At 45.2% G+C, this 14,651-nt stretch overlaps 4 protein-coding genes across 4 annotated transcripts; 3 read left to right on the plus strand and 1 right to left on the minus strand.

The window, feature by feature from the left end:
* Positions 1-701: 701 nt before the first annotated feature.
* Positions 702-3,734, plus strand: LOC112280964 (glucan endo-1,3-beta-glucosidase GI). Its single transcript, XM_024516961.3, has 2 exons — positions 702-1,317; positions 2,151-3,734. The coding sequence occupies exons 1-2, from the start codon at positions 1,200-1,202 to the stop codon at positions 3,134-3,136; spliced, it is 1,104 nt and encodes a 367-aa protein (XP_024372729.1). The 5' UTR covers positions 702-1,199; the 3' UTR covers positions 3,137-3,734.
* Positions 3,735-4,315: 581 nt separating this feature from the next.
* Positions 4,316-5,910, plus strand: LOC112281032 (uncharacterized). The gene has a single exon (XM_024517163.3). The coding sequence runs from the start codon at positions 5,103-5,105 to the stop codon at positions 5,730-5,732; it is 630 nt and encodes a 209-aa protein (XP_024372931.1). The 5' UTR covers positions 4,316-5,102; the 3' UTR covers positions 5,733-5,910.
* Positions 5,911-6,795: 885 nt separating this feature from the next.
* LOC112281033 (photosystem I chlorophyll a/b-binding protein 5, chloroplastic) lies at positions 6,796-9,440 on the plus strand. The gene is made up of 6 exons (XM_024517164.3): positions 6,796-7,084; positions 7,674-7,806; positions 8,124-8,236; positions 8,471-8,575; positions 8,750-8,838; positions 9,023-9,440. The coding sequence occupies exons 1-6, from the start codon at positions 6,822-6,824 to the stop codon at positions 9,154-9,156; spliced, it is 837 nt and encodes a 278-aa protein (XP_024372932.1). The 5' UTR covers positions 6,796-6,821; the 3' UTR covers positions 9,157-9,440.
* Positions 9,441-10,653: 1,213 nt separating this feature from the next.
* LOC112281031 (pyruvate kinase isozyme A, chloroplastic) lies at positions 10,654-14,401 on the minus strand. Its single transcript, XM_024517162.3, has 7 exons — positions 13,563-14,401; positions 12,981-13,068; positions 12,614-12,807; positions 12,274-12,395; positions 11,919-12,162; positions 11,571-11,805; positions 10,654-11,474 (listed from the first exon to the last, which is right to left on the minus strand). Exons 1-7 carry the CDS (start codon positions 14,214-14,216, stop codon positions 11,158-11,160), a joined length of 1,854 nt encoding a protein of 617 aa, XP_024372930.1. The 5' UTR covers positions 14,217-14,401; the 3' UTR covers positions 10,654-11,157.
* Positions 14,402-14,651: the final 250 nt, after the last annotated feature.

A 14,651-nucleotide genomic window follows, 5' to 3' on the forward strand; every position in this document is an offset into this window, starting at 1 on the left:
CCCCATGTAAGGATGCATTCCTGGACTAGAATTCAAAGTCTTTGATCTACGTAATGGAGCATTCCTACTCTGCACCTCAATGTTGTCAACCGGAAGCGGGGGGGGGGGGGGGAGACGCCTTTCGGTTCTAAATAACAATTACGATAACAAGAGTGTCATTCTTAATAATGATCAGGTGCTTGGTCTCTGTCGATGGTGTCTGTTGGGTGGAATTGAGTCAAAACATGTTAACGTGGTCTGCCGCACATCCAGTTCCAGGGAAACCAACAGTCAGTTGAGCTGTTACTTTTCAAGTGTGTGCAAATGCCGAGCATGAGTTAACGTTATGTCTCTTGGGGACTACGACGCGCAACTCGCACCTGGCGGTGATGTGCGGGAGTAGAATGCGTGCGCAACGCTGCTGCTGCTGCTGGCTGGGAAGAAACGGAAAGAGCAAGGAAGGAAGGAAACCCCAAAGGCGGCATCGTAAGCTCTCGGGGGTTTCAAACAAGGGCCTGGTAGCATACGGACTGCCTGCAGGCGCCGCGTTTATGCACAAAGATCAGGATTTGCAGGAAATAATATCTCGGGTTTATTAAATCCTGGCAACCAAGGAAGGACCCAACAGTCAGCTCCAACGTCTCTCTTTGCTACTGGTCGATTACCTTCGCAGTTTTCCCCAATTCGCATGAGTCATGATGCCCAGTTCTTCCCCCAGTTCGTCCTGGGCTGTCTCATGCACCCTGTGAAGCTTATAAACGCTGCTCCTCCCACTGCCCTTGTGTACATCACTCCCTCGATTCCTGACCGTGGCCCACTCAGTTTTCACTACCTGGTCGCACTCTAGTTCTAAATTTAGCCGGTTCGGTAGGGTTGTTTGCGGGCCCCAATTTTGGCTTTTTCTGATTATGCACTGCATCATTAGTGTCCATGGTCAAGTGAAGTGAGCGTAACTGGGTCGTGTTTATTAACGCTTCTTGGGAGAGACAGTCTGCTATTGATTTGATTAGTTGTGCATGACGCAGTGCTTGATATTTCTCCTTTCTTGAGTTTGTGTGGCGAGAGTTTTCCAGTTTCTGAGGTTTTTGCTTCCTTCCCGTGATAGCTTCAACTCCTCCATTGTCTTTCAAGAGTCAGTCCGTGTTTCTGGAAGAGGGCGGGTATTATCTCGTAGGGAAGTGCAGAGTTGCTAGAGCTTGAACTCTAGGGGAGTCATTCCCATGGACTCATCCATGAACGAGTACGAGTCGCGGAAATGTTGGTGTGGAGTCCATGCCTACCGGTTGATCATCATTGGAGCCTTGTGCTTTTTACTTAGCGGCTTGGTTGCTGGTACCAGTAAGTTGTTCTGCTCCTCTCATGTTTGAAAATTTGGTGTGTTGTAGTTGAGGTCGATCGGAAAATCTTTTAAACTCACGGCAGATAAGAGACTTTCCTGAAATCTTTATCCTCTTCTTAATCTCGCTTGTCTCTGAGGTCTGTACTCCTTGGTCGTAGGTGCGAAAACATGTTTGATTTTGATTTTGATTTGATTTTTTTGATACACTTATCCCCTCGATTTTGTAACTATGGGGTATGTCTTGCCTCTGCGTCCACTTCTTGGCTGCGAGGAATTGCCTTTGAATTGAAGTGGATTACTTTTAGATTATAGCGGCGCGTGTCAGTTAATGGAGGCACAGTGCTGTATTGTTCTGTCTCCAACTTACCCTACTCCTTGTGCATCGGGAATGCTTTTGGATTGATACAATGAATTTGTCCGTCTGGATACTCCGCGAATGTTGATTCCTAATTCCAGGTATGGTCGATAATGCCTGTAGTTAAGAGCGGCGCGTGTCAATTAATGGCGGCACAGAGGTGAAGACCAGTCTCCATTTCACCCAAAATAATTGTGTATCGTTAGTGGAGTTGGTTTGGTGTAATGGTTGTGCCCATCTGGATGCTCTGGAAATGCCCGTTCCGTGGTCTAGATAATGTAGATGTCACCTGTAGTTTAGAACGGCGCGTGTCAGGTAATGGTGGTACTGTGCCGTTGTTCAGTCTCTTTGCTATTGACAGCTTATGCATCGGTAAAGTTACTGGATCAATATCATGATTGTGCTCGTCTGGATGCTCTGCGTATGCTCATTCTCGTAATCCAGATTATGCTGAAGCAAATTGATGATTTCTTGCAGATGCCGCAACAATCGGAATTGGCTATGGTACGAGTGGAGACAACCTTCCGCCAACCGAGCAAGTGGTGCAGTTCCTCAAAACTCTCAATGTCACTAAAGTGAAAATTTACAACACGGATGCGAACGTTATACGAGCATTTGCGAACTCAGGAATGGACCTCTCCATCACAGTGCCGAATGGAGACATTATTCATATGGCAACAGACATGACGTTCACTCAGAACTGGGTCATCTATAACTTACAACCTTTTGTTCCTGCTACAACCATCACCACCATTGCTGTCGGGAATGAGATCCTTACCAGTGACACAGCTGATACAGATAACCTCGTACCTGCAATGGTGAATCTTCATTCGGCACTCGTAACAGCCGGTCTTGGCGACATCAAAGTCTCAACTCCGCACGCGTTCAGCGTGTTGAACGTATCGTTTCCACCCTCTGCAAGCGTTTTCCGCCCTTCATTTGCAGCCTCGGTAATGAAACCTCTACTGGACTTCCTGAACCAGACAGGCTCCCCGTTCATGGTAAACATATTCCCTTTTTTCAGCTACATGTTCAACTACAACACCATCAACCTTGACTACGCCCTGCTGAACCCTAACGCACCGCCTGTCAACGACCCCGGGAACGGCAAGATATACACAAATCTTTGGGATGCTCAGATCGATGCTATCATCTCTGCCATGGCATCCTTGGGGCACCCCAGCATACCAATCGTGGTGACGGAGTCTGGATGGCCTTCAGTTGGTGATGTTACTCAGGTGGGTCCCAGCGTAGCAAACGCTCAAACCTACAATAACAATCTGGTGAAGCTTGTGCTTGCAGATCCGCCCAAGGGCACTCCTCTGAGACCTGGAGTTGCAACTCCAACCTACATTTTCTCCCTCTTTAATGAGAATCTTAAGACTGGCAAGATTACGGAGAAGAATTGGGGTCTGTTCCACCCCGACATGTCGCCCGTCTACACTGCCAGCTTGTCGACATAAGCTGTGCCAGGCTTCTTCAGGTGAGCCCAGCTATATTTTTCCTACACAAGTATTGCATCGAAGGAGTCAAGATTTTCGGTGAAGATCAGCCTTCAGATATTGCACAACTTGTGCAAGCAGTGATGAGTTAACGATGTCGTCTAGTCTAGACTTAATGCGCAGTCCTTTATTTTGCAATTTTTTGTGTCTTAACGAGTGTTGGTTTGTTACCATCTCATCGTCTATTAGTAACATAATTTGTGCGACCAGCATATGCTCAACACAGTTGAGCTGCTGAGGAGAAGGCCTGATATCATTTTCCACCTGTGGGGTATCCACTGGGTAGTTAGAATGCCAAGCTTGTTTTGTTTTGTTCTGGGCAACCCCAAGAGTAGCAGGATCGTTATAACAGGATATGACACCGTCAGCAACTGGATTGCATTGACTGAGACCTGTAGATATAGTTGTCTATAATGTGGCTTCAGTTGTGTCAACCCATGATTTGATTCGACATGATGAGAAATTGAGCAAGTGCACTACTCAATTGTTATTTCTTTTTTCATTTATATATATATATATATATTGCGCTGTTGATCCAGCCCAAAACTATTCTGTTTTCTCTGCCTTAGTGGAAATAATTTTATGCGTGGTGCAGTCTCTACGATCGGATAATTAAACTAGATCTGCAATCTAAGCATACATACTAACTTAATAATGATGATGATTAGAGAATAATAGTAAAGAAACAGTAAAATTCTGTACAAATACATCTCATGTATAACGTATACTGCCAATGCCACCACAATTTATGTGACTGTTACCACAATCTGCCACGCGCCGAACATATATCTTGACATATCTTATTTTCTTATTCTTTTTTGTAACTAAATTTTTTAAAATCATTCAAATGGTTTGGAAGGTACAGAGAGAACATGGTATGTGGTGGGAGGATATGTTGACGGTACGAAAAAATTATAATCTCATTAGAAACATTCTATATAAAAATACACGTACACAGATAATTTAGAGTTATTTTACTCATTTTCAAAACAATTTCGACACTGTCAAACATTTTTTAGGCCAGGAAGGGCAGAAGTCGCAGACGTATAGATGAGACCGACCTGTCAACGGGTAGATGGGCAGGGCACTCGCCAAAAGAGGGGCTCTGAGCAGAGAGCAGTCGTAGGTCCTATCCGCGGTGTCTTCTCCCTACCTTCGACGGCCCACTCGCTGCCCTCTGCGCCCTCTCTCGCACCCTGTCTCGTTTCCGCTTCTCGCGAGCAGCTCGGCGACATTCCCCGATTGGTCGGACAATTTGTCCACTTCGTTACAAACACAGATTCACTGCGTGCATTCTCGAACGTTCCACCATTATGAGTCGATGCCTGGAGGAATTCTTTTTTTGGCATGTGTGGCGAGAGAGTGCGAGTGAACAAGACAGAATTCAGTTCGTGAGTCTGTATTTTAGTGCGTAGTAGCAGAGGAGGTGAGGAGAGCGTGCTTTTCTGTTTGCAGCGCTTGAGTTTTATTTGACTCAAGAGGATCTCGACTCGGTGTTTTGAAGGAGTGTTGGAGCGATCTTCGGGGATGTGAAGCGGAAGGGTTTTGTTGGTTGGGAGAATCGGGCAATGCTGTTGAACTTGTAGAGAAAGGCGAATCTTGGGGTTTCGTCAGTGCTATGTTTTGTAGTTCTTCCGAGAAGACTAGTTGTCGATGTGGCTCAAGCTTAGATTTGAGGGATGATCATTATAGACCCAGCCAAGATTCATCGAGTTTTTGTCGAACCTAGGGTTGATCTTGTCCTTAGTTCTATGGATTTCAATTTCAGGATTTCTTGACGAATGACTGCGAACGCGGAAGGCTGTGTACGAGAAAGCTAATTTTTCATTTTAGGTGGTGAAGAGCAACAATCGGGGTGAAGCTATTGAAGAAGTGTGAAGGAAAGGACCTGTCTCCCTCGATCAAGGTTAACGAAACTGAGTATGCTATGAATTCGAAGACAGAGATAGCACATCAGAAGTACAGGGCGTCAGAGTATGTCGAGGCACTTAAATTGTACACAGAGGCTCTGAATGCAGCGACTCTACTGAATCACCAAGTCGCTCTTCATAGCAATCGTGCAGCATGTCACCTCAAACTTCAGCAGTACAAGCTGGCAGCGGAGGAATGCAGTGCAGTGCTGGAGCTTGATGTCAAGCACGCGGGAGCGCTGATGCTGCGAGCCCAGACCTTTGTGGCAATGAAAGATAATCACTCCGCCCTGTTTGACGTAAACCGATTGCTCGAAACTAATCCCAATTCTGAAGTTTACCGTAATTTGCGAGAGCGACTGCGGACGCATATAGCCTTGAGTCCTATTCCAGAAGGAGACCATGAGACTCCTCCAGACTCACCCACTCACCAACCAATGCAAAGTAAGTTGCCTGTTCTTGCAGGTCCTCCGAAGCCGGAGGGTTGGGCTGCAATTCCCAAGCCGAAGGGACATACTGGCGTAGATTACTCTCGCTTTGCCAACTTAGGAGACGACATCAGCAGTGACGAAGAGGAAGAGGAGGAGCAGCCTCAATACCGATACCGACTTGGTAAAGTCGGTTTGAGCAACTTCCGAACTGTGTAAGATAGCCACCAGTTTACACTCGAGACTTTCTTAAAGTTAGTGTTCTTCAACCATTTTACAAACCTGAGATTCATATGTAAAGTTACACAGTTCAACTGAGTTTCAAAGATCGCTTAAGATTTTGTACCGTCAATGGGACTTTAAATCATGAAAAGAAGTAGCTCACTTCATTGCCGAAGGTGTCAGTTGAACTTCTGCGCTTTTGTTTGAGGATTCTTGTCCATTCCCTTGTCTTTATTCTTAGAACAGTTAGTTTTAACGCTTCACAACGCTCTGCTAATGTTGAATTTTTAATTGGATTCTATTCACATTCTTAGCATGAAACCTAACAAAGATGCTTCAGTTCAAGCACATCTAAACCGATGATTACTTGGGTATTCTCTCGTGACATTGGCATTGCAAGAAATTGTCTACTTGAGGCGAACCTTGAGCAAGAGTTTTATGGATGGATTTTTGGAGTTGCTAACATGCTTGATCTTTCAGATATTCTTGCCTAGGTTCAACAGCTTGGGATCCGAAGTTCCATTAGTTAGGTTCCTTGCCATATTATATTTATCACTTCAATTTATTTTTAAAATCACTTTGCATCTATTAGAAACTAACCAAAAACTAAAAAGTAACCTCAAAATTCTATTTATGCAAGATTCTACTTGATTATGTTCTAGTTTTTTAATTACTGAAGAAAAAAGGCCATAAATGAGGAAGCCAAGGTTTGTTTGCATCAATATTGCCACTCAACTACTATCTGCACAACAAACACATTGGTTACAACATCAGCACCTTAGAACAAATCTCGAACAGAGAAACATTTTTCACCAGAAAAACTAACTTCCTTCATTGGGAGAACAAAATTACAACAGTGTCGTGGCTGCAGCACTTGGAACAGGTCGGGGACCCAGTTCCGTAGCTATATTATCCACTTTCCACGGCAATAGAGGCGAGTTGGTGGTGGGCCAGCAGCGGGGTTCGAACCCGGGGCGCGATCATGGGGTCCCCTTCCAACTCCAGCTTCCCATTCCCACTAAGTCCCCGGAGGAGGAACCAGGGCCGCACACAACCAGCAACGAATTGTCGAGAGATTGTGCAGCTATGGCGCTGCTCTACTCTGTTGTTGCATCTGCTGCTACCACTCTAACTGCGGCCGCGTCGAGCATTGCGCGCCCGAGTTCGGCTCGGAGACATGGCGAGTTGCGTTTCTGCGCGCCTGGAGCTGGTCGAATTGTGAAGGTGCCGGCCGGGAAATGTAGTGCTGTGGCGCAGGCCGGGACGGCTGGGGAGTCTAGCGCTACGGTTGGTGCGGAGCGGCCCTTGTGGTTGCCAGGAACTACTCCCCCAGCTCACCTCGATGGAACGTAAGTTTTAGATTCCTGAACCCTCTAGCCTTTCAGGTGATGTATTAGAGCCCCGAGGCTCGGATTGTTTGGTTTTTTCTCATCTAGTCACTTTTGCTTTTCGTGCTCTGCTACTGATTCTGCGCAATGCGGTGTTCCGAGAATCTTTTTATTAAGAATTCTTGGAAGGATGCCATTTAGACGTCGCATTGTGCAATTAGTTGGATGTGAGGGATCTGGCGTCATTGTTGTGTATGGTTGTTCAGTTGTCTCAATGCGTGACCTTAATCGTACTGTGATAGCCACACCTCAGTCGCATGATATGATTCTTGCATGATGCTAATCGTGCGAATCGTGCATCTTTGTCTGTGTCTGTTTTAACCTCTCAATGTCAAATGAGAGGTTAAAAGCAGTCTTTCAGGAAGCTCTAATGCTCTTGAGTCGTTCACCTTGTTTCATGAGTCCCATTCTCCAGCAAGAAAATAAGCTCTCTTAGAACCTAAGGATCCTACTATTCCAACTGTGCAATGGAAACTTATTGCTCAGTATTTTGGCCAAGCATGGTAACCAAGTAAATTTACCTTGAACGAACGAATGTGTTGGTGCGCAGATTGGCAGGTGACTTTGGATTTGATCCTTTGGGACTTGGGCAAGACCCACAGGACTTGCGATGGTACGTGCAGGCTGAGCTTGTACACTCTCGCTTTGCCATGGCGGGTGTTGCCGGCATCCTTTTTACTGATGTACGTCTCCCTCCTGAATTTCATGTCCCTAAATTGAACATTCAATCCTTGAGTCGTGAGTTTTACTAGTGTTTATTTAAATGGAAAACGTGTTTTGTCAAATTAGTGGCATTAGTCTCGATTTCGGAGACGTGTTAGGATTTCAATGAAGGTTTGCTAATTAATTGTCTATAATGTTGGCCTAGCATCAAATTTATGCCGAGTGATTGTGAGCAGATTCCCTCTTGCGTAACCTATGTTGCATCTCAAATCGCCGTTATGGTATTGTGGTTCTACCCATTGTTGGCTGTATTTTTACAAAACCATTTTCTGTACAGCTTCTGCGCGCCTCTGGACGCACTGATATTCCAGTATGGTTTGAGGCGGGCGCCACTAAATTTGACTTCGCAGACACCACAACGCTTTTCGTAGTGCAACTTATTCTGATGGGGTAACACTCAGACCTGTGCGATGTTTTCTCCAGATGAATTTCAGTTTATTTAAGTTTTAAACTAAGGTTTCTCTCATTGCAATAAGAGCTTGATCGTCCATTGATTGTCCAACTCTATGTTATGACATAATCTTTCCATGTGGGTTCTTTGAATATATTTGACTGCGTTTACGGACAAGCGCTGGAGTCTTTAGCGGTGAATAGGTTTCTGATCCCTTGTTATCTGTCCTTCAGGTTTGTAGAGACAAAAAGATGGATGGATATCGTTAAACCTGGTTCTCAGGCAGCAGAAGACTCCTTTTTTGGTTTCGAGGCTGCCTTTGAAGGTTTAGAGACTGGGTGAGAACGCGTGGGGATGCAATTGAAATCTACAATTTCGATTGATCCAGTCTTGTGAGGCTTATGCAGAACTAATTACTGCACCGTGCTTGAAGTGGCTGCTCATTATGAATTTTTCTTGGACATGTATAATGTGGAAGTGGAGCCACTGTTTCATCGTTCTGTTCTTTGCAGGTACCCTGGCGGTCCACTTTTCAATCCTTTGGGCTTCGCTAACGACCCTACCAAGCCTCAACCCTTGCGGTGGAAAGAGATTAAGAATGGTAAGTAGTCAGCATTGTCTGCTGCCAGAAAGAGGATCCAGAGCTTAAGTTTTCGTTGTCAGATGGCTGTTGCTAACATGTCTCCTAGTCCCATGATGTGAAGATTTTGTGTAGCATTAGATAGCATAGTCCGCAGTTGATTGGGTGCAAATTATTAACTCTACATGTCTTCACTGATGTGCAGGCCGACTTGCCATGGTAGCGATGGTGGGATTTATGGTTCAAGCTTATGTTACAAAAACAGGCCCCATAGAAAACCTCTTGACTCATCTCTCTGACCCGGTGCATAATACAATCATTCAGAGGATAGCAAATTAATGATTAACGATTACTAGTATAGTTTCAAACTCATTTAGGTCGTCCACACTGCACAATTCACAGTTCAAGGAGAGCAATCCAGTGCGGTCAAGCCCTTAATCTTGCTAATAGTAGACAGCTGCTCTCTTTGAAACAAATGGGGCAAAATTTAGGAAAGTTTCAGGCCTTTTTCGTCTGCCTAGCATTTACCGAAAATCTGCAGAAATATCAAGAGTCGCTATGGTTGACAATCTAGGTACTATTTATTTATTTATTTTATTTATTTATTTTATTTTGAGGAAGAATCTGCTAGCATTTGGTGCCATCCATGATGAATTATAATTAACCAGATGCTACAGTTTACGGGTTAGTTGTAGCAATCTTTTTCTTCTAGGTCCACCCAAAGCTTTGCTGGGAAGATATCAGGTGAAGGTACTACTTTTGTGGATAAACGAAGTGTGTAGCATGTGAAATCACCGGATGATGGAGCGCAGGGATTTTGTTGGTATCTGCCTCTTTTATCTCCACTTTCCTGTTTTTCATTCCTTTCTTCTGTACCTAAAGAAAAATTCAGATTGGGCATCGTTTGTAATCGCTGAAGATATAGGTTTTGCAGTTTTCGTGGATTTGGGTGAAACTCATGATTTGTTTTCCAATTGGAGAGTTTTTGTTTCATAATCTAAGTTCACTTCTTAGATATAAAAATGGCTGTTCCACCGTGAAGTGTACACGTGCGCTTATGCTGAGGTATGGTTTTTGTGTCGTAACCCACATTCACTACTGTCATCATTACTTTTAAACTTATGGGATGTTGTGAAATTGTGTATATATTGTATCGTTGCAATCACGGATAACTTTCTTACTGTCCCACTGATTTATGTACAAACATAAAACTACAAAGTACTATAATTAGTAACAAATATGGAAAATGTCAAAAACTTTTACTGTGAAGGGCTTACATATACTATTGGCTACAAATACATACATCTTGGATAAATTGGAAAATAATACATCTGGGAATAATGAAAATTCAGGGTGCCAACGTGCAGAAGCATAAAACTATAAATGGTACATTATGTACTAATCTAACAGTAAATAAACAGTATAATTTAACCAATGCTATTGGGACAGACAAATAATAAGATGAAAGAAATAACATTATTGTGGTTAAAATGTATAGATAAATAGGTGTGGTTAGAAATGTATTTTTAAATTTAGTGAAACAGATATAGATTGTGTCACATAAAAAATTCATATTTCAATGTTTCGTTTAGTTCCAAAATAGGGTCACTTTAAATTTGAGTTACAATTACAACGGCAGATCCTTCTGTCAACAGATAACTAAGACCACTTCACAGTAGGTGACGAACTAAGAGGGTGCAAAACATCATAGCTACATACCTCGGCGTTGTGGTCGCAAGATAAGAATAGACGTCGAAAGCATGGGCTACAAGCATAAACTACAGAAACTCCCTTCTCCCCTATCGAATGTCAATCAAAAGGCACTTGTAGAGAATGTCATGAGAACTGCTCAAATCGAAACAAGCTGGAATTTCACATTAAAATCGATAAGGACAACATAACAGAAATCCTAATCCAGTGATATTCCTGCCTTGAGCGATCAGCTTGAAGCAGGTGTTGTCTATGCAACAATCAATCGATGTTTGCCGCTTACCACGAAGCTGGTCTCACGCACTTATGGCAACCAGCCAGGAAACCCGCCTATTAATGTTACTACCGCATCTTAACAATTAATTCCAGCTCTATCTCAAGGGAAGCATCACTAAATCCAATCAAGAACTTCACCTGCAGAATATCACAGCTGACTAATTACCTGTTCTCCCTTTCCATGCCTATCAATGCAAAAACCCTTTCTATGAAGGACCCAATTGCAAAACCAGCACAACCCAATACTAGAGTTGGAAGGACCTCTCTGGTCCATCCACCCACATCCAGAAAATTTAGACGTAATATTCCTGATGAGTCTTCTGAAAGTTTGTTGATAAAGTCTGGAGTGAGCTCTCAAGGGATTCTACGGACCTGAATGGATTGCATGAAATCGGAAGTGGAGATGTCAGAGACGGCGACTATGAGGTCGCCCTTCTTCATCATGCCACGCGCTTTCAGAAGCGCAAACGTCCTCCGAAGGTTGCTCTCCATATCCCCGGAGAAGTCCAGCCGGAAGGGAATCAATCCCCATTGCAGGTTCAGCCGTTGCCGCATGGACTTCGTGTCGGTGAAAGCGAAGATGGGACAATCAGGCCTGGCCCTTGACAAAAGAGACGCCATGTAACCGCGTCGGGTGTACACGAAGATGGCGTCGGCTCCCAGTCTGTTGGCTGCATTCGGTGACACCAAAGCTCAACAAACGACCTCGAGTCCTCGGCGGGGAAGGCATGAAAATACGAGTAATTTTGTGAGGATGCGTCGCTTACCCATCTGAGCAGCAGAGCTGCAGATGCTCTCTGAGATACGATCATTGAGAGCTGATGAGAGCTCTGGAAGTCGATCGGATGCGTGCTGTTTGTTCTCACGACACCACTCCTCCATACGAAGACTTACAGTCCGCAGCACGCTGAGCGCCTTCTCTGGAAACAGGCCCATGGCAGACTCTCCAGACAGCATCAAAGCGTCAGCTCGCTGTCTCACAGCCTCTGATACATCTGCCACCTGCAGCACAGTGCTTGCAAAAAATTCAGAATGAAACATTTCAAGCGAACTAGAATACTAACGAACATTTGAAAAGCTTATATTGAATAGAAAGCAGAACACGGTGTTCTTACTTCCGCTCGCGTAGGTGTGGGGTATTCGATCATGGACTCCAAGAGCTGTGACGCTACAATAACTGGCTTGTTAAGCTCCCGGCATAGATTCACAATTCCCTGCTGAACAGACGGCACTTGTTCTAATGGAATTTGGGCACCTAAATCACCTCGAGCCACCATAGCCCCATCAGAGACACGAATAATGTCCTCTACGTTCTTCAAAGAGTCACTGCTTTCAATTTTGGCGAACACTCCAATTGAACTGTTGAGGGATTCATAAACATCAAAGAGTGAGCATGCGGACAAAAGGAGTGCGAAGGAAAGTCACCAAAAATGAGCTAGTTGCCTACAAAAAGCAGTCAATTACTCATACTCGTTAGGTGCTCTTGCATTAATGTAGCTCTTCAAATGCTTGATGACTTCAGATGTCTTAACAAAGGAGACGGCAATAAAATCAACCCCTTCTGCAATTCCGAAGTCGATGTCAATCCAGTCCTGCAAAAATTACAGAAATCCGCCATTTCAGAGACGGCCAGAGCGTAATCTACTTCAAGTTCATTTACAAGCTCAAGAAACCTAAATCTCTCCAGTAGGACCCAAAATAGGAAAACATTCGTGAATTATCAGGAGCATGAATCAGGAGCAAGGAATGATGGAGTTTGAAAAGATCCAAATTGCAGCGTTTAAGATTTTTGGTTTAGGATCCAGCTCACCTTAGATGAAATAGTGGGAAGCATTGCATTGAGATCACGCACCAGCCGCCCTTCCCTCCACATAGTCAGATTTGCACGAGGAAGCAGGAGTCCAGGATCAGTGCACTTGCACTTGACATCAGGACCGATCTTCTCGATCACTTCAAATCGCACCATCCCTCCGTCTACGAGCAATTCATCCCCAACCCTGACATCTGCCAAGAAGCATCGATGATCACAACAATGATTAGGTGCATACAGGATAGCAAGACAAAAGCATGCGAAGGATCCTATACTCAACAATATCGTGTAGAGTTCCAAGTTGCAGCCATCTCTGTCTCATTCGAATGATTGAGAAGAGGGCAAATTGTACACAATGCCAGGATACCTTCAGCAAACCCGTCGTAGTTGACAGTAGTAGTGCGCTCTGGAAGGCTCTCCAGTGTGCGGACAGTGAAGATCCATTCTTGACCATCCTGATCGACAGACATAGAAACAATAAAAACGCACACCATAGTGTAAGAAACTAAAGAAAACTCTGCGCACAAACAGGAAACCTCCAACCTCGAAGTTTCGGTTAAGGAGGAATATCTTCAAACTTATGCTTTGATCCCTCGATCCCCTGTATTCTCGCAGAGCATAAAAGGGAACAGACAAGGTTTCGAAACGAACTTCGCAACAATTCCATTCACGAGCAGAATTCCCTAATCACCAACCGTGTTAACTTCGTCATTGAGTGCGGCGGCAGAAACCCTTGACTCGAAACAACATAAAGAGTTCTTTGAAGATTCCCAGGTTTCACAACTAGATTAAAGCTTTTGCATCACTTGATGAGGTCAACAAGAAAATTGCAAGCATTACGAACTTCGCGATGAATCTTGATTGAAGTTAACATTAGCGAGGACCTTCTCAGCAGAAGACTTCTCAAATCTTTGAGCGCGACGAGTAAAATCCTACTACAATCACGCACCTCGGCCTTGACGGACGGGGCGCCATTGAAGTCCCCCATGTGGATTTCGCTACCTTCGGTATCCATCATGATAGCCACAGAGTAGCCTTTCTCGGAATTCAAACTGCGCACATTGCGAATTACTTGCTTGTGCCAATCCCGGGTGCCATGGCACATGTTCAGGCGGGCCACATTCATACCCCCCATCGCCAACGCCTCCAGCTGCTCCGGCGCGCATGTGGCAGGGCCAATGGTGCACACCAGCTTCGTCCTCCTCGTGCTCCGGAACCCGTTCTCCTTCAATTCAGCTTCCGTCACAGCATCCACCTCCATGGACGGGACCTGCGCTTCCCCCACCGCGCCATGCTTCGCCGACGGCACTCCATTCACCTTCGAATCCGCGACGCCCTTCTTCTCCACGCCCAACGCCGCCTCGATTGTCACGCTCGACACCGCGACCTCCCTCTGCACCTTCACGGAGCCCCCTCTCCCCCCCTCCCTCCTCCTCAGGTTCTCCCTCCTCACGGTCGTCAGAGGCGACGATAGCACCGGCGCGCCACCACGGAACGAAACAGACGAGATCCTGGCCCCGGATGAAGCCAATCCAGCGAAGTTTCCACCACTCACACCGAACGCGACTGAACACGACTGCAGCGCTCCTTGCGCCATCGCCATTGCCACAAACACACACCTGATCCCTGCGCTGGTCCGCTTCACTCCCTCGACTACTCCTCCAACAACAACAACAACAACGTCGCAAAACCCAGAACCAGCGATGGGTCTGAACGCGGCCGAGCGCAACGCAGCGCAACGAAACCACGGCAGTGGAGGCTGCTGCTAGGTTCCCGCGCGCGTGCGAAAGGTCGACGATGCGGGGGCTTTGGCCGGAGGGCAAGAGTTTGGACGCAGCGACCACTCCCCGTTCATTCATCAGTAGCTATGTTCATCTGTTTTGGATGAATTATTCCATCCGTCGACCACGGAAGAACGACCTTTTTATCCTTCTGTTCTGGACCACAGGTCAAGACATCATACTCACGTTTTTATAAAATTGGGAAAGGATAACAGAAGGATAAAATCAAGGTCTATAATTTCAGCTATTCTTTAAAT

This window comes from Physcomitrium patens, chromosome 4 (assembly GCF_059467195.1).
Source record: "Physcomitrium patens ecotype Gransden chromosome 4, ASM5946719v1, whole genome shotgun sequence".
NCBI lineage: Eukaryota > Viridiplantae > Streptophyta > Bryopsida > Funariales > Funariaceae > Physcomitrium > Physcomitrium patens.